Consider the following 20,619-nt stretch of genomic DNA (forward strand, 5'->3'; position numbering starts at 1 on the left):
ATTGGAACCATTATCCCTTTTTCTTTTATTATATTTTAAAAGAGAATCTCTAGGTTCGATATTACTGGATTGAATGGCTGAATGGATGATTTGTGGTGAGTACCCTCTGTACAAAAATCTGTTTGTTAAGTCCGTTTGATGTTTAGTAAGGTCATCCTGTGAGGAACATATTCTTTTTATCCTCAGAAACTGAGATTTTGGAATATTTTTGGTAATATGTTTGGGATGAAAGCTATCCGCATGTAAAAGAGTATTGAATTGTGGGAATTTTCTGTAGACAGATGTTTGAAGTGTATTATCTGATTGTCTTTTTAAATGAACATCCAAAAAATGAATTTCATTCAAGTGATGTTCCTCCGTAAATTCAATACCCCAGATATTCCCGTTCAAATATTCCATAAATTCCTGGAGGTATTCATTGCCTCCCTTCCAAACCAACCAACAATCGTCCAGGTATCTTCTCCATATATCGATTTCTGGTAAGTATATGTTGTGCATTGGATTATATATGATGGTTTCTTCTATGTAGCCCATGAAAAGGTCTGCATAGATGGGTGCAAAAGATGCACCCATGGCTGTCCCTTGAAGTTGCCAATAGCAATCCTGTTGGAAATAGAACACATTTTTAGTCAAGATGTGTTCAGCCATACATACTATAAGCGTATTCATTCCTGGCGGATATAGATTTGATTTGTTAAGCCAAAATTCCAATGCCATGAGACCTGCCCAGTGAGGAATGCTAGTATATAAGGATGATACATCCAAGGTACACATAAGCCAATCAGGATCCAGCTGTGATTCTGTGACTATCTGTAAGAATTCAGTGGTGTCCTGTATTCTTGCACGAATCTGTGTGAGTAATGGTTTCAATTTCTCAGTGAGAAAGGCCGATAGGGGTTCCGTAAGTGATCCAATGCCAGATACAATTGGTCTGCCGGGCGGCTGTTGTATGGATTTGTGAATTTTTGGTAAGAGATATAGGTATTGTTTTCCAGGCTCTTTGACTGTCAGATGTGTTTTAATTTTCTCTGAAATTATACCAGCCTCAACTGCCGCTTCCAAAAATTGGTTTATTTCAGTTTGAAAACAAGGTGTAGGATCAATGTCCATCTTCATGTAGTGGTGATGATTGGATAACTGTCTGTAACCTTCACTTTGATAGTGATCATTGTCCATAACCACAACCGCACCCCCTTTGTCTGCAGGAATAATGACAATGTCTGTGTTGTTTTTGAGTTGTGTAAGAGCTAGTTGTTCCTGTTGTGAAAGATTATTCCTCATAATATCTGTGGAGCTGAAATGAAAATGTATATCCTTGATGACTGCCTGTTGAAAAACAGCAACATGTTTGTCCATGGGAGGGGTAAAAGAAGATTTATGAAATCTAAAATCAGATGATCTTTGAGTGTCATTGGTTTTATCCTGTTGTTGGAAAAATATTCTGAGGTTAATCTTTCTACAAAATTCTAAAGTGTCAGATACCAAGGAGCTTTCATCAATAAAGAAACCAGGAATAAAACCGAGGCCTTTATTCAATAAAGCGTGTTCTTCATCAGATAAAACATGTTTTGAGATGTTAAGTACATTAGTATGTTGTTCATTTACTTTACTACTGACATGAAACGTTCTTCTAAACTTGTGACCCCTGTGTTTCCTACCTGCTCTGTGTTTCTTACCCCTAAAGGGGTTTCAACTATTCTACCCCTTTTGGCATTTGGAGAATCGCCAACAATGGGTATATCTGTGTCTGTGGTAGAGGATTCCTCCCCAGATGTGATATAACCTGTACCTGTCTTTTTTAAAATAGACCGAGGTCTTTTTTTACATACAAAAGGCACATTCTTGGTGCCTTGAGCAAACCTGACACCCTTCTGTGATTCAAATTGTCTGCCCTTTTCATAATCTTCCTTATCACGGGCAAATTTATGCAATTTCTTGCTTTTAAGGGTGTTTTCCAAGGTAGAGACTTCCTTGGCTAACTTGCTCAAGCAATCTCGAAAGTTTGTGTTGTCCTCAAATTGTTTGAGAGTATGACAAGTTTTTTCTACTTCCACTATGTTTGCTTGTACAGTTCTCTCATAAAATGAGGATAATATATTAACCCTGGCCATAGCAGCTTCTTGTTGCGCTATTTGCCATTCTTTGAGCAAAGCATCATCTGGAATAGCAACAAGTGGTTGAATTTTACATCTCAATCCTCTGGGGGATATATTTTGCACTTGATAGGCTTTAAACAATTTGTGATGCCAAATATTGGTTCTCAATACTTTAATTTGTTTACCAAGCTTGTAGAAAGAGTTTTCGCAACCGTCAACTGGATCTAATCTTTCCAAGTTTTGTGTATCACTTGAATCGGTGCCAATACCAAAGATTTTTAAATCATCCTTATCGGAGCATAGACCTAATAGTAATTTTTGAAGATCCATGACAATAAGTTGCTGGAACTTAAAAAATGAAATCTGAATTAAGAGCAAAACTAAGATTGTGAGAGCAAGTTAGGAAGGGAGTGATTTCAAACAACTGTCAAGAATTTGAATCACAGAAGAGTGCAGATTTGGAGCAAACCTTTGAAAAAAGGAATATGTCAAAAACTGTGTTAGACAGGTTCATAAGATTCAGTATGTAGCTTGAAACAACTGTATTTGGGTTATATGAAAAATACCATGAAAACCCAAGGTATAATATTGTCTGTTCTAACCATACCCAAGAATATATTAAACAAAGAAAAGGGCTATGCTATTAATACAGTGTCACGAATCTTAGTATCTGTAAGATCTACCACTAGCTAAGCAATTGGCATAACTGTTAAGCACAATTTCCACCTTGGTATATACAAGAATGTTATTAATGTAAATGAACACAGGAAATTCACTAATTAAGTTTTAAAGACAAAAAAGAGATGACAGTAGGGTCAGATATTCAGTATTCAGCATATAATAATGCTTACCCATAAATGTTGTTAAATAGTACAAAAGTAATATTAAAACCTTGAAAAAGTGTTTGTAAAAAATCAGAAGTTTGTCCCAAAAAAAGGGGGCAGTAATTAGCAAGCCCTGTCACCATAAATAAAAATATAATAAATCAATTACAATAGTATGTAAAAATATATAAAGCCAAACTGTTGTGTGGCAAGGCTAGAAATGCAATATCAAACTCTGAATAAGTGGTGGTGACCCAATATGTTATAACTTGTTATAATATCATATTCAAACATCCCCTCATGGTGGCCATATGATTAATAAAACATCAATATGGGTAGTTGGAATGTCTGACACAGACAAGATAGCTAAGTTGTTAAAAGATATGAAGTTATAATATGTTGAGTAGAGCCACAATCATAAGTATCCTAAATTGGCTATATTGATGTAATAACTCACTTGTTAATATAATATATTCAACACTATAGTGATACAATCCAGTGTGAATATAAAGGCATCATGGTATATTAGAAATATAAACCTTTATCGAAAACACAATAATTGGTCTAAATAATCCTGATGACTAGCCCAAAAGTAGTATATTCAATAACACTATACATATATCAAAAATGCATTTGTGTTAAGAAAATATAAATTTCGAAATACAGAGCCCAACATACAAGATGCAATAATGTCAACCATACAAAATATTGCAATCTGCATAAAAATGTTATTATTAATGTTCATGAATCTGACGCCAACAAAATGTTGGATGGATTGTAATAAAGTCAGTTCAATGAATCAGCACGCTCTGTATTGGGCCAACAATCGAGTTATTCAAACCATCGAATGATGTCTTCCACTTAATAGCACAAAAAGACACTCGTATTGCAATCCTTCGTGATCTTCCCAAAAACAAAAAAATGTCCCTGTTTGCACTCGTATGTAAAAAGTTCCGAAAGAATGTGGCATACAGTTCTCATCCAGAGAAGTTTTCAGGCCAGAATGTTACTGCGATGTAATTACGTGCACTCAAAAACACACATAGTGTAAAAAACACTGGTAGGCGCACCAATATTGTGGTCCGTTTTCGTTATTTAACAAAAGGTCAGAAAAAAATATAACACAGTACCTGTATTAGTTGTAAGCTTCCCCGATAGGAATGCTTTCAAATATGGAACCCAGGGTATTCTCACTGGCCCAATATGAAGTTGCAGAAAGCACCATGCACAGGAACAAACCTCAAAATGGTGGCCCCAATGTAAATCTATAGTTGAAATATAGATGAAATATATTCCACAAACGACCCACAAAAGGCAATAGCCAAAAAGGCCTGGATAAGAATAAATCCTCTCGAGTTATAAACGCTCTTCAATAGAAAACCAGTTGTGAATTATATCCCTCCATGTATGGCAAGGCAGCATGAAAAACGAAAAAACAAAAAACGATTGTTTTCCCCATCAAATCTAAAAAGCATAGATGAATATCTTCATGATAAACGCGAAATAAGCCATAGAATCACGTCTGTGTCAAGCAAGAATCCTCGACCATAGACACAGAAGATGGCGACCCAGATTAGAGATTCTCCAAACGCCAACAGCCAGCAAGGCAGAAAGTGCAGTATGAGGAGATAGCTAGCAAGTTAGGCTGGTGCCAGGCAAGCAAGTACGGTAGCTCCAAAATGAAAAAAAGCCAGCACCCTGGAGAATCTGATACAATAGTTTATTTAAACTGTTTCAAACTAGACCGGTTTCAGCACAAGGCTTTCCTCAGTAGTACAAAGAAAGATAACTGGGTCAGAGTCTTATATAGCTTCAACCAATTAGATTCATGACATCATTTCCTGTTGTTAAAAAAGCAAAAATAAGTTATAATAAGTTATCACAGATAAAGATTGATATACAACTATTTCAAAAAATGTCAAGTTAATATTTGTGTATATAGCATAACAATGCAAAATCAAATTGTTAATATATATGTATAGCATAAAAAATGCAAATGAAATAAACATGATGATGGAATTACTGAAAAGGAATGGTGTATAAAAATTGATGTTCTTCATCTCACATTGCTGCAGTCCTTACACTTGGGTAGTCCGCTGTCCTCGGTCGGCCCGAATATCAAAGTATAAGGCTGACGTCGGTCAAGGCGCATTTGACTGACATCAGGACGTCAGGGTACAAATGCGCATGACCGACGTCATATCCTCAGTCTTTTTTGCCGCATGGTCCGATGCAGAAGCAGCATTGCAAGTGCCGGTTGGCGTTCTGAAATTTTTCGATTTCGGAGTTTCAGACCGAGTAAAAGTTGGCTAAGTACCCGTTAGAATATTTTGTTTTTTTCTTGCCTCAGTGGTTTACCGGATGTCAGAAAAAGTGAATAATTGTATTTCTTGTGGGAAACAGATACCGCATAGAGACTATCATACCTTGTGTATTCCTTGTTTAGGGCCTGAGCACGACGTTGTTGGGTGTCGCTCTTGTGCTAGATTCAATAAGCGCACTATAAAGAGAAGGTTAGATTGTTCCAGGTTAGTCTTCGGGAAGCGGTGCAATAATAAAATGCCGTCGGATGCTCCGACGCCCGCTTCTTCGAAGAAGCGCAAGGACAAAGCAGTTAAGCCTAGGCTAGAAGAACCGTCCGTACCGGACGCCGGTTCTTTAGAGGTGTCGGTGGAGCCGGTGGTTCCACCGGAGGTTTCTTTGGGATCCCAGGGAGAGACTTTGTTATTGCAGGATGTGGCCTCTCAGGAGGCAGGTCAGGCTGATGGGGCTTCTCAGGTTACTATACTCCCCTCCCTTCCTAGGGTGGTTAGGCCCTCTCCTTCTGTTTCCAAGGCTTCTCCCAGAGGCAGGCCAGGTTTAGCTTCAGTTGGTGTCACCCCTAGTTCTTCAGGGACTGTGCCCAAGAAGCATATGCTTAAAATGGCAGAAGATTTGATTACTTTGATTAGGGGTTCTTTGCCCCCTCCTGATAAGAGACCTAGGGTGGAGCCTGAGCTAGGGAGTTTTGAGCAGGCTTCGGATGTTTCAGTGTCTTCGGCTGAAGACTTGCAGGAGTATTCCCCTTATTCTGATTCAGATGTGGATGATTCTACTCCTTCTGCTTCTCCTCCTGAGGATTTTTCTTTTTCAGAAACTCTTCATTCCATGAGGGAGCATTTTAAGTGGGAAGGTCAGGACTTCTCTGATTCCAGGAAAAGGCTTAGGGAATTTTTGTTTTTACCCCAGCATAGGCCTTTGGCTATACCTCCTGTTTTGGATGTGGTGGAAGATGTTTTTACAGAGGCTTCTCTTAATCCTGATTCTTTGCCTCCTGCTCCTGTTAAACCGGATAGGTATTACAGGGTGCCTGAAGCTCATAAGTATCTTTTAAGAGTCCTAGGGCAGACCCAGAAACTGTTAGTCAGGGGCCTAAAGGTGTTAAGGCTTCTGTTGTCAAGAATCCGGTTCCTACAGATAAAGAGGCCAGGGCCTTGGATAGATGGGGAAAGAAAGTTTATACTTCTTCCACTCTAGCTATGAGGGCTTTGAATTGTCAGTTTCACATGTTGAAATACCAAAACTATCTCCTTTCACAATTGAAGTCTAAGGTTGATGCTCTGGCGGAAGGTATTGATTGTAAAGAGTTACAAGATTTAGTACATGTTTCTGAACAGGTGGGTAAGCATTCTTTGCAATGTGGTTTTGATGCTGTGCGGGCCTCGTCTAGGGTGGCTGCCACTGGGTCAGTTCTTCGCAGGCATGCCTGGCTGAGGGATCAGAATTTATCTGACCATGTTAAAACAAGGATTTTAGATGCTCCTTTACAATCTGATGTGTTGTTTGGTTCTCCTGTTGAGGCAGTTTTAAAGAAAATGGAAGACAAGGCTAAGTCTATGCAGACTGTTAAAGATTTTTTGCAGGTTCAGCCTCCAAAGTTTAGTAGAAATTGGCCTACTAAGGGGTGGACGTATCCTTCTTATGATTCCCAGTCTAGGGGTAGATCTAGATGTGGTAGGGGCAGAGCTCAGGGCTCTTTCAGGCCTAGAACAGGGAGTTCTCCTGCACAGTCTTGGTGAGGGCAGGGGTCAGTCCTTTCGTAAACAGACCCAATGACCTACCTTTTCAGCTGCCAGAGCCTTCTCGTCTGGCAGCACCTTTGGGAGGAAGGTTGGCACTTTTCAAAGAAAATTGGAGTTTAATTACCCAAGACAGATGGGTATTGGATATCATACACCACGGTTACAGGTTTTATTTCCATACCTTGCCTCCTTTCAAAGGCATGCCAGACGTTCCTCCTCAACAAAGAATAGAGGCTCACAAGCAAATTTCTCTGTTACTCCAAATAGGGGCCATACAGCCGGTCCCTATGCCAGAAGTGGGCCTAGAATTTTATTCTCGCCTGTTCCTAGTACCAAAGAAAGGGAACACGTGGAGACCAATTTTGGACTTATCTATCCTCAACACTTATCTGGACATTCCCAAGTTCAAAATGTTGACGTTACAGCAGCTTTTACCTCTGCTGGGCAAAGATCATTGGATGGTAACTTTGGATCTCAAGGAGGCTTATCTTCATGTTCCTATCAGACTGAGTTGCAGGAAGTATCTGCGTTTTCGAGCTGGGACTTCTCATTATCAGTTCTCTGCATTGCCCTTTGGCTTATCTACTGTGCCTAGAGTGTTCACGAAAGTTCTGGCTCCAGTGATAGCTTTCCTCAGGTTAAAAGGAATACAGATCTATCCTTATTTGGACGATTGCCTGATTCTGGCTCAAGGAAGGGACGAGCTTCTTCATCATTTGGATTATGTGATAGCAGTGCTAAGATGCCTGGGGTATTCTGTGAACGAAATAAAGTCCAGTCTAGTACCCTCTCAGGACATGTGCTTTCTGGGTGTGAGACTGAATACAGCATCCCAGATGGCCTTTTTGACCCCGGACAAACAAAAGAATCTTTCCCTTTACTTTCATCAGTTGTCTCATCAGTCCAGGCTGACTGCAAGGACAGTCCTTCAAGCCTTGGGGTTCATGGCATCTTGTATTCTGGTGCTTCCCAATGCCAAACTGCATATGAGGAAGCTACAATGGTATCTCAAAAATGTATGGACACAGCACTGCCAGGATTTGGACACTGTCATTCAAATAATACCTTGCATTCAAAAGGAGTTGTTGTGGTGGGCTCAGGAATGTCACCTAAACAAGGGACTCTCTGTGACCCGGCCAGAGGCGAGTCAGATTCTAACGACAGATGCCTCAGACAAAGCTTGGGAGCTCATCTGAATGGAAAGTGGATACAAGACAAGTGGCCTGCCAGACTACAACATCTACATATCAACTTGAAAGAGATGTTAGCAGTCCAGTTTGTATTAATAGCTTTCAAGGATTTACTTCTTCCAGGGCAGGTGTTGATTCTAACAGACAACACAACTGTCATGTGGTACATCAACAAGCAAGGCGGAACACATTCTTATCCTCTATGCAGGCAAGCAATGATTTTGTGGGAGACTGCTCTCAGTTTACAGCTAAATCTTCAGGCAAGGTTTCTGCCGGGAGCACAGAACTCCTTAGCAGATGTGTTGAGCAGACAAATTATGGATCCCCACGAGTGGAAATTGGATCCTCATGTGTTTCAGAAATTGACAGTGTCATGGGGAACTCCAGACATAGATCTGTTCGCTTCTCCACTAAACCACCAGCTGCCAAAGTTTTGCACAAAAAGGTTTCATCCCACAGCTTGGAAAGTGGATGCTCTTTCTTTCAATTGGAGCAATCTTCATGTGTATGCCTTTCCGCCTCTGCCTCTCCTCCCAAAGGTACTACTAAAGGCCAGACAAGACAAGCCAAGGATGATTTTGATAGCTCCAGATTGGCCTCGACAGCATTGGTACCCATTACTGAGAAGCCTGGTACGGAAGCCTCCATGGCCTTTGCCTTCGATTCCACACCTGTTGTCTCAGGAGGACAGTCATTTGCTCAATGTCAAGCTTCACTCTCTGCACCTAACAGCCTGGCATATTCTGTTTTGAACCATAGTGGGCCTCCACTTCCACAGCAAGTTTTGAATGTTATTTTGGAAGCTAGAAGGCCTAGTACAAGGAAAGTGTACGCAGATAAATGGAAGAGATTTTTATTTTGGAGTGCAGCAAAGGATTTTGATGTTTCTGAGCCTAATTTAAGTGTGGCTCTTCAATATCTTACTGAGTTACTGGACAAAGGTTTGTCCTTCTCTTCTATTAAGGTTCATGCTGCAGCAATTTCGCTCACTATGATTGTGACCCACCATTGTTTTCTCATCCTTTGTTCAAGCAATTTCTTAGAGGGGCAAAGAATATAAGACCCCACGAAGAGCTCCTACTCCTGCTTGGGATCTCAATTTTGTGTTGGAGAAACTCACTCTACAACCTTTTGAGCCTGCAGCTACTACTGAATTAAAGTTTTTATCATGGAAGACTGCTTTTTGTTGGCTATTACCTCTGCAAGAAGGGTTTCTGAGTTGCAGGCCCTTATGGCGGTTGAGCCTTTCTTAATTTTCCATAAGGATAGGGTATCTTTACGTACTAATCCTTCCTTTATGCCTAAAGTGGTTTCTAGTGTGGCTTTAAACCAAACTATTCATTTGCCTACTTTTTATGCAGATCCCCAAAATAAAGGGGAAAAGATTTTGCACACTTTAGATGTACACAGGCAGTTGCGATATTATTTGGACAGAACTAAAGGGTTCAGGCAGTCTCAGCAGTTATTTGTTTCTTTTGCTTTGGGTTCTCAGGGCAAGCCTGTGTCAAAACAAACTATTTCTAAGTGGATTGGGTTTTGCATTGCTTTCTGTTATTCCCATCATGGCAAGGAGATTCCAGCTGGGATTAGGCCTCATTCCACTAGGGCTACTGCCACTTGACAGCTTTTTGAGGGGTGGCAACTAAGGATATTTTGGAGGCAGCTACTTGGAGTTCAGTGCATACTTTCTCTAGGCATTATCACCTACCACTTTACTCTAAATCCAGGGCTGGTTTTGCCACTGCTGTTTTGCAGGGCATTTTGGCAGCTCCTGCTTCCTTATAGTTTGGCCATCCTCCCTTACCTCTGCTTTGGGATTCTACCCAAGTGTAAGGACTGCAGCAATGTGAGATGAAGAACATAGTACAGTTTTGTACCTACCATAAATGTAGATGTTCGAAGATCCACATTGCTGCAGTCCAATTTACCCTCCCTCCTTCCCCTCTGTAGTTAGAGGCGGTTGTGTGGGTTGGGTTGTCAATATGATGTATATTGTATATATTGTACATATTTTTAGTGCTAGGATGGTTGGTTGTTTGTTTGCTGTCTTTTGGTTTTGACCTTTATTTTTAGGGTCTTCTGACATCTGGGGCAAGAAAAGACTGAGGATATGACGTCGGTCATGCGCATTTGTACCCTGACGTCCTGATGTCAGTCAAATGCGCCTTGACCGACGTCAGCCTTATACTTTGATATTCGGGCCGACCGAGGACAGCGGACTACCCAAGTGTAAGGACTGCAGCAATGTGGATCTTCGAACATCTACATTTATGGTAGGTACAAAACTGTACTTTACATATACAATACAATTTTTATACACTAACATATTCCTATTCCTATGCTATTTTTCATATAGAAAGGGTAAATCACTGTGTTCTCACTTTTCTCATTACAAAAGAACAAACCCAAGGAATGACAACCTTACACAAAGAACACTCACAGGAGACAAACTAATTGGCATTTACCCTTGTGGTCACTGTAGCTTTTGCAGCTACATTTTCAAAACCACTAGCTTCACCAGTAAGAACACAGGACAAATATTCAACATTGAATTCTTTGGTAATTGCAGTTCAGACTGGATAGTCTACCTAGCCACATGCACCTGTCAGGCCTTTTACATTGGCCAAACATCCATTTCGTATCAGAATTTCGGAACATTTAGGGGATATCAGGAACCAGAGAATAACCAATGCGCTATACAGACACACAACAAAACATTCCACTGCCAAATTTTCATTTATCATCATTGATCGGATTATTGGTAACCGAACCTTCAAGGTGGGGTGGCATGACATTCTTAATAAAAAAGAAAGGAGGTGGATAATAAAACTCGGGGGGGGGGGCTCTTTTCCCCAGGACTAAATGATAAATTATGACTTTGTAGTATTTACTAGTCAGTCCAACTATTTTTAGTAATTATCTATGTTACTTTATTGTATATGTAACAATTTTTATACACCATTCCTTTTCAGTAATTCCATCATCATGTTTATTTCATTTGCATTTTTTATGCTATACATATATATTAACAATTTGATTTTGCATTGTTATGCTATATACACAAATATTAACTTGACATTTTTTGAAATAGATGTATATCAATCTTTATCTGTGATAACTTATTATAACTTCTTTTTGCTTTTTTAACAACAGGAAATGATGTCATGAATCTAATTGGTTGAAGCTATATAAGACTCTGACCCAGTTATCTTTCTTTGTACTACTGAGGAAAGCCTTGTGCTGAAACCGGTCTAGTTTGAAACAGTTTAAATAAATTATTATATCAGATTCTCCAGGGTGCTGGCTTTTTTTCATTTTGGAGTTATAGACAAGCTCACCAGCCTGAACATAAACCCCTACTTCACAAGATGGATTGCCAACTGGCTCATGGACAGAACCCACATGGTGTGAGTTGTGGGAGCTAGGTCCGTCTCTAAACTGGTTACAAGTGGTGCTCCCAGGGCTCAGTCCTAGGACCCCTCCTGTTCGGCATATACTTCTCAGAGGTACAGGCAAGCATAGGAGGACTATGGCTGACCAAGTTCGCAAACAACTGCAAACTAGGGGCTGTAATTGACTCTCCAGCTGACACAGACATCCTCCAAATGGGTCTCACTGAGATGGATACCTGGTGTCAAAATCATGGTCTCAAGCTAAGTGCCAAAAAGTGCATAGTCATCCCCTTTGGAAAAAACAAAGTACCCACAAACTACCACATAGGTGGTAGTCCCCTAAATATGGAAGATGTAAAAAGGGATCTGGGGACCAAGTAGATAGTAATCTCACCTTTGATAATCACATTGCCAAAGTGGTTAGAAAATCTTTCTACGTGGCCCACCTAATCACAAAAGGGTTCGCATCCAGATCAAAAGAGGTCATTGTGCCCCTCTACTCATCACTCATCAGACCCATCTTAGAGTACAATGCCCCATTTGGGATGTACCTTACAAGACACCTGCAACACTTGGAAAGACCACAGTAGTACCTCACCAAGAGGATCAATGGCCTCAAACAGATGCCCTATGCAGCTCGATTGAAGATGTCCAACCCAGAATTGATGGACATGCTGCACCTAAAGAAAACCTTATCCCCTCGAGCCACATGCTCTAGGGATCTAAACCTCACCACAACAATAAATAGGACGTGCTAGAGGGATAGATTCCTGTCCCCGAGACTTCCCATGCTTTGGAACAAGATCCCAATCTACATTAGGCAGAGCTCCTCGCTAACACTCTTCAAAAGAAACCTTGATGAGTGGATGGGAAACAGAAAGTTTACCTTGGGATCACTTCAGTGGCTCTGCTGGACAGAGGCACAGGGAACAAATCTAAGGGGGCGGCGAAAGCCAACACATTCTGGCTAGGTTTATAAATGCCTTCGGGCAGACAGCCTAGTACCCACCTAAGAACCTATGAACTCACGAAACTCTGGCAGAGTTTCCCAGTCCCCTCCCCAATCCGAGGGTCTGACCTGTTCAGTTACCCAAAGCTTAAATGCAGCTCCATCACACTCCAGTGTATGTCTGTAGAGTGCATTTGTATCTTTTTTTCCTACAAATATCAGATATGTTCATATACTCTGTATTTAAAGTTTTGTTCTGTTTTGCCTATGTAGTAAGAGAAACTTTTTTGGCAATTTGCTAGATAAGCCACCCCTTTTGTCTGGCATGTGTAATATCCCTTTGCTACCATACTATTATTATTATTTAAACTAGGTATACATAACTCACTCAAATTGGCTACAAACTTGCACTGACGACAACCCCCACAGGCATAGGTCCCTAGCTTTTTTCTAGCCCCAGTACTATAGTACTGCTGTTGTTGTCTACTTTCTCTCTCAAGCACATTTTTCAAATTAGCTCCTCTCCTATAACTGAATTTCAGGGGTAACGGAAAAATATTTAAACTATTGGGCATAATTTTAAATATATTCCAGTACTTTTGAACAATTTTCCTTATCCTACTTGTATCTTGATTATATCGCTTGACAAAATAATGCCCAATCTGTCCTTCATTTGTGCTTGAGGGAGCTTCGCTTAAAATTTCTTTGCTCCCCCTACCAACTTGATGGTCACCATTTAGTAATGGAACATATTTTGTACCCCACCCTTCAGTAATTTCATCTTTAATGGTTTGTATTAATTCAGTCGGATACTTCCTATCCTCGAATAATTTACCAATAAAGTCAATTTCTTCCACAAAATCTTCCCTTCTTGATGTCATTTGGGCCGCACGAACCATCTGTCCCTTAATAATATTCTGCTTTAAATACTGTGGGTGATTACTGTCAAAGTGCAGGTATGTATTAGAAAAATATTATTTCCTATATATTCTAGACAATAATCTCTGATTCATACTATTCTTATATAGCTTGACATCCAAATAATGAATCTCCGCCTCCCCTACATGATAGGTAAATTAAAAAAATTCTGTTGTGGATTCAATATAGTTAATAAATGGAGATATACTATCAACAGGCCCTTTCCGTAGCATTAATATATCATCCAAGGAATGAAAATATCCCTTAATGTATTACCAGTAATTAGAAGTGAATACATAATGCTTCTCCCAATATAACATAATAATATTGGCATACATGGGGGCACATGAGGCCCCCGTAGCAGCTCCTTCAAGTTGCTTGCAACATTCTCCCTGGAAATACAAAAAATTATTCTTAAGTATAATTTCCATGTTCTCAATAACTAACCTCAAGTCCATAGCTGTCAAAGACCCCATCTCAGTAAGCATTTCTTCAGACCATCTCAAACCCAACCATTGGGGGGGGGTGACTGAAAATAAATCTCCAACATCAATAGTCACAAAACAGTATTCATCAAATCCTGTACTATTAATTTTCTGTAAGAAATCCCAGGAATCAATTAATATGTGGTCGTACAAAGCATAAAAGGGTTTACATTTTTCATCCACAAATACCCCTAAAGGTTGTGTCTTTTTTAATTAAACTGCTTTTGGCTGCAGCTTGGTGTGTTGTCTGTGTCTTCCGTCTGTGTTGTGGCTTACCACATAACCTCAGTATTGAAATCAGAACCAAGCACATTGGTAATCAAAAGACAGTTCACTGTCAGAGTAGATTCCCAGATGTTCATCATGTTACACTGCTGCTGTCATTACACTTGGGTTATTCTGCCGTCAGGCGGTCCTGCAGTCGGCCAGAGTTCCAAAGTCTTGGTCCGGCGTCGGTTGCTGTCACCTCCTCCCTGACGTCAGTGCGACAGGGGTATATAAGATGCAGCCGATGCCATTTTCTTCAGTCTTTCTTGCCATGTGGTGCCCGAAGCAGAAGCAGTTCGCAAGTGCTGGTCGGCCAACTCCTGAGATTTTCATTCCGAATCCAGAACCGAAGTCTTCTAAAAAAGCTAAGTACCCCATTGGGGAAACTTTTTCTTGCCTCAGACCGATGTCAGTAAAAGTTAATAACTGTATTTCTTGTGGGAAGCAAATACCTCATAAGGATTTCCACTCCTATTGTATTCCATGCCTAGGCCCTGACCACGACGTCGCTGGTTGTCGGTTTTGTGCTAGGTTTAACAAGCGCACTATTAAACGTCGGTTTGATTTTGCCCAACATTATTTTGGTAGAAAATTCAATTACACCATGCCGTCGGAAATTCTGACGACCGCAATGCATAAAAAGCACAAGGACAGGCATCCGAGGCCCAAAACTGACGACAAGGCCTCTTCTAGGCCGGTCGCCGGTTCTCCGGTTTTCAGCGAGGCACCTACGCAGCCCCTGACGACCGCTTCCACAGAACCACAGACCGCATCCGACTCCCACGTGGAGCTGGCTGGGCCTTCGGAAGCACTAGGCCTTCAGCTTACCGATCCTAAACCTACAGAGAGAATCGAAGTAGCTAAGCAATCCACAGTTATAGAGGGTGTTTTCAGACCTACCCAGTTAACCATTAAACCCTCTGTTAAGTCTAAGCCCCCCTTAAAAGCAAAGAAACATGCACAACTCTCTCCAGGACAGGCTTCCATGCCTAAGAAACAAATGCTAAAAATGGCCGAGGACCTAATCACCCTGATCAGGAAGTCCCATCCCCCTCCTGATAAAAGGCCCAGACAGGATGCAGACTATGAATCTTCTGACCAGGTGTCCATTTCCTCTGACTCTTCCTCGAACCTAGGATATTCTTTACCCCCTTATGAGGATTTTGATGCTGAGGAATCAATTCCGTCAGCCTCTCCACCTGAGGATTACTCCTTTGGGGAGACCTTACATACCATGAGGGAACATTTCCATTGGGGAAGGTCAGGATTACTCAGAATCCAAGAAAAGGCTCAGAGACTTCCTTTTATTGCCTCAACACAGACCCCTTGCTATCCCGCCAGTTCTAGACATTGTGGATGATGTGTACACTGAATCCAGTTTGAATCCTGACTCCTTACCCCCAGCCCCAGTTAAACCTGATAGATATTACAGAGTCCCTGACTCTCACAAATTTCTGTACAAAAGCCCTGTTGCTGACCCTGAAAACTATTTCTCAGGAACCCAAAGGGATTAAGGCCTCATCAGCAAAAAAAAACAGTTCCCTCTGTCAGAGATTCCAGAGCTTTAGACAGATGGGGAAAGAAGGTATATACGTCTGCAACTTTAGCAGTGAGAGCCTTGAATTGCCAGTTTCACATGCTAAAATATCAGCAATTTTTGATGTCTCAGTTGAAACAAAAGATGCTTCCAGATTCAGATCCTCCTAACTTAAAAGAAATGCAGGATTTATTGCATGCTGCTGAACAAGTTGGAAAACATACTTTGCAATGTGGGTTTGACTCCTTAGAGACCTCCTGTAGAGCAGCAGTTACAGGCTCTGTCATTAGAAGGCATGCTTGGTTAAAAGAACATACGTTACCAGATCATGTTAAGGTAAAATTATTGGATGCACCTTTGTAGCGGGATGTGCTGTTTGGAGTTAAGGCAGAGGAGGTATTAAAGAAGATGGAAGATAAGGCAAAAATTATGCAAACGGTGAAAGATTTCTTACAGGTTCAGCCTCCTCGTTTTAGCAGAAATTGGCCAACAAAGAATTGGTCCTTTCCAGTCACAGACAGACCTCAAAGGGGCAGATACAGACATCCAAGAGGTAGAGGTCAGACACAAGGGCCTTACAGGCCTCGACAGTGGGGCACACCAGGCCAGAAAGAAGGAGAAGACAGGCCTCAACCTTATAAAAACAGACTCAATGGCTTTCCACTACAGCTGCCAAACAGTAATTTTTTGGCAGCCCCCTTAGGAGGAAAACTGGCACTTTTCTATCACAACTGGCATTGCATCACCAAAGACAAATGGGTTCTCAACATTGTATCTCAAGGTTACAGGTTCCATTTTCACACCCTGCCAAGGCTAAAAGGAATGCCAAATCTGCCACCAAATCAATGGGCAGAGGCTCAAAGACAAATTACAGCACTCATGGACATGAGAACTATTCAAAAGGTACCACCACAGGAACAAGGACAAGGATTTTACTCAAGACTCTTTCTGGTTCCCAGAAAGGACAAAGCCTGGAGACCCATTCTGGACCTTTCTACACTAAACACTTACCTGGATGTTCCGAATTTCAAGATGTTGACACTACAGCAGCTTCTTCCCATGCTGGGCAAGAAAGCTTGGCTCGTGACATTGGACCTCAAAGAGGCATACCTGCATGTCCCTATCAGACAAAACTGCAGAAGATACCTCAGATTTCTAGCTGGTTTAATGCACTATCAATTCTCTGCACTGCCCTTTGGCTTATCTACTGCGCCCAGGGTCTTCACAAAGTGCCTGGCAACAGTAATTGCATTTTGCAGGCAAAAAGGAATTCAAATTTATCCATACCTGGACGACTGCCTGATTCAAGCAGAGAGCACGGACATTCTACTAAAGCATCTGGCGTACATAAAAAAGTTATTAAGTTGCCTGGGGTACACAGTAAACGAAAAGAAATCAAAACTAGTGCCCTCACAACAGATAATATTCCTGGGTGCCAGCTTGAACACCACGGCCCAGATGGCTTATCTCACGCCAGACAAGCAAGGACAACTGGCTCAATATTTTCAATTAATGGCAGCAAAGACCCAACTCCCTGCAAGAAAAATTCTGCAGGCCTTGGGCTATATGGCATCTTGCATACTACTAATTTCATATGCCAGACTGCATATGAGGAAACTACAATGGTACCTAAAGAGCGTATGGTCTCAACAATGTCAAAGGTTGGAAACAGTTATACCACTAATTCCTTGCCTATAACAGGAGTTTCCATGGTGGGCACAAGCTTGTCACCTCAAGGAACAGCCTTTCACTCAACCCACAGCCAGGAAAACACTGACAACAGATGCATCGGATTACGCCTGGGGAGTACACATGGCAGGAAAATGTATCCAGGGTGAGTGGCCCACAGAGCAAAGACATCTCCACATCAATCAAAAAGAGATGCTAGCTGTACAAAATGCTATTATAGCTTTCAAGGACCTACTGCATCCAAGACAATTACTACTAAAGACAGACAGTTATGTGGTACATAAACAAGCAAGGGGGCACACACTCCTACACCCTCTGCAGACAAGCCATGACCTTGTGGAGCACATCTCTAAACTACCAAGTTCATCTGCAAGCACAATTCCTGCCAGGAGAGAAAAACACACTGGCAGACGACCTAAGCAGAAACATTAAGGACCCACACGAATGGAAACTGAATCCACAAATATTCAGAATGATACCACAAAAATGGGGGAGCCCGGACATAGATCTCTTTGCTTCCCCATAGAACTGCCAATTACAGAAATTCTGCACAAGGAGCTACCATCCACAAGCATGGAAAGTGGATGCCCTCTCATTCAGCTGAAAAAAGCTACAAGTATACGCTTTTCCTCCTTTACCTCTCCTCACAAAGGTACTCATAAAAGCCAGGCAGGAAGAGCCAAAAATGATATTGATTGCACCAGACTGGCCACTCCAGCACTGATACCCAATCTTAAAGAACTTAGCACAAGAACCACCCTGGATTTTGCCTCAAATCCCAGAGTTGCTGACACAGCACAACAATCAGATACTTCATAGCCAGCTAAAGACCTTAAACCTAGCAGAATGGAAAATTCCCTAGTCAGGCAAGCAATGCCTCTCTCCAAAGCTGTTATGGATGTCATTCTGGAGGCCAGAAGGCCTAGCACCAGGAAAGCATACTCGGATAAATGGATGAGATTCTGTGCCTGGAACCAAGCGCACAGCCTTGACCCTCTTGTCCCAAACATTCCTCAGATACTGCAGTACTTAACTGAGATGCTGGACAAGGGCCTCTCTTTTTCATCCATCAAGATCCACGCCTCAGCTATCTCTGCTCATTACAACACGGATCCACCAGTTTCTTCTAATCCTTTGCTCAAACAATACCTCAGAGGGGCTAAAAACATAAGACCGCCCCGTAGAGCACCTACACCAACTTGGGACCAACTTTGTTTTGGAAAAATTAACTCTACCTCCTTTTGAGCCAGCTAACACAGCAGAAACAAAATACATCTCTTGGAAAACTGCTCTGCTACTGGCAATTACATCAGCACGAAGAGTTTCAGAATTACAGGCACTAATGGCAGTGGAACCTTTCCTCATCTTCCACCAGGACAGGGTGTCTTTAAGAACTAACCCTACGTTTATGCCAAAGGTGGTATCAAGTGTGGCTCTGAACCAAACTATTCGCTTGCCAACTTTTTATCCAAAACCACAGAACAAAGGGGAGAAATTGCTACATTCTTTGAACATTCACACACAGTTACGCTTCTACTTGGACAAAACCAAAGCTTTCAGAAAATCTGAGCAATTATTGGTAGCATACGCTGCAGGAGCACAGGGAAAAGCCATTGAAAAGCAGACTATTTCAAAATGGATAGGACACTGTATACGTTTCTGCTATACCCACCATGGGAAACCTGTGCCTAGCAGCATTAGATCTCACTCCACCAGGGCAACAGCCACTTCAACTGCCTACCTCAGAGGAGTACCTACCAAGGATATTTTGGAAGCAGCAACATGGAGTTCTGTGCATACCTTCACCAAACATTACCATTTGCCTTTATACTCCAAATCCAGAGCTGGCTTCGCCACTGCTGTACTGCAGGGCCTTATAGCCACCCCTAATGCCTTATAGATCCAGCCTCCCTACCTCAGCTTTGGGATTCCACCCAAGTGTAATGACTGCAGCAGTGTAACACGATGAACATAGTACAGTTTTGTACCTACCATAAATGTAGATGTTCGACTGTTGACACTGCTGCAGTCCTTTTACCCTCCCTCCTTCCCCTCTTACTTTCTGGTACTTACCTAGGACATCTACCCTTTTTACCTATGGGGAGGAACCTAAAAATGGTTGTTTGCTTTTCTTTTGTATTGTTTACTAGCAATTTGAATTGCCTACCTGTTTGGGGGCACCTGACATCTGAGGCAAGAAAAACTTAAGAAAATGGCATCAGCTGCATCTTATATACCCCTGTCACACTGACGTCAGGGAGGAGGCGAAAGCAACCGATGCCGGACCAAGACTTTGGAACTATGGCCAACTGCAGGACCGCCTGATGGCAAGATAACCCAAGTGTAATGACTGCAGCAGTGTCAACACTCGAACATCTACATTTATGGTAGGTACAAAACTGTACTATTCCTAACTGACTGATCAGTTTTCATGAATGTGTTTTTAGTGTGATAGTTACAGCTGGAGTCCACGGTGGTGGTGCTGCGGTAGTTTTGTCGCCTCACAGCAAGACGTTGTGCCGTTTCGATTCTCAGCTAGAGCGTCTTCTGTGTGGAGACATGCGTGAATGGGCGTACTTTTGTTGAAGGCTATGCGTCAGGGCTGGCAACTCTGTATGTAAAAATCTACTGCCAATCATTAGTGGACCGGAGTTCCGCTGTGGCGACCCCTAACCGGGAAAAGCCGAAAGACACAAACAAAGTTACAGCCGGAGTCATGCCTACCGAAGGATGCTATTATAGCCATTTAGTTTTATTCCATGGTTTTGACACCAACTATTTGTTTAGGGCAGACCTTCTTTTAGGATGGTGATCTTTAATGGTTAACTGGTTATAAGGTACTACTTTTTTTCTACCTGGAATGATGTACAGTGGTTGATATACAGGATCACACAGCAGAAAAATCATAGCTTATTTGAAACTTTCACTCATTATCAATCTGGTGTTATTGTATATTATGAAACTTACAAAACATAATGTACCTTATTTTAATATATGTTGTTATACTATATACATTAAATTACTTTGCAGAATGCTGGACTGAGGGAAGGAGACTATATTGTTTCTGTTGAGCAAACTGACTGCAAATGGCTGGGTGTGACTGAGGTTACAAACATGCTGAAGGCTATGGATGAAACAGGTGTTATAATTCAAGTCGTAAATGTCCAGGATCCATCATATATGGTAAGTGTAAATCATTTAAATATGTTGG

The 20,619-nt window shown here is 41.5% G+C and overlaps 1 protein-coding gene across 3 annotated transcripts in view; it reads left to right on the forward strand.

The window, feature by feature from the left end:
• The window catches only part of RHPN2 (rhophilin Rho GTPase binding protein 2), a 2,376,893-nt gene that overhangs the window by 2,283,423 nt on the left and 72,851 nt on the right, over nt 1–20,619 (forward strand). For all 3 annotated transcript variants that reach the window (XM_044081870.1, XM_044081871.1, XM_044081872.1), the window contains exon 14: nt 20,439–20,591. In XM_044081870.1, the coding sequence (XP_043937805.1) occupies nt 20,439–20,591 (153 nt within the window). The remainder of the gene's footprint in view (nt 1–20,438; nt 20,592–20,619) is intronic.

This window comes from Protopterus annectens, chromosome 8.part1 (assembly GCF_019279795.1).
Source record: "Protopterus annectens isolate FY-2018-M chromosome 8.part1, PAN1.0, whole genome shotgun sequence".
Classification (NCBI taxonomy): Eukaryota; Metazoa; Chordata; order Ceratodontiformes; family Protopteridae; genus Protopterus; species Protopterus annectens.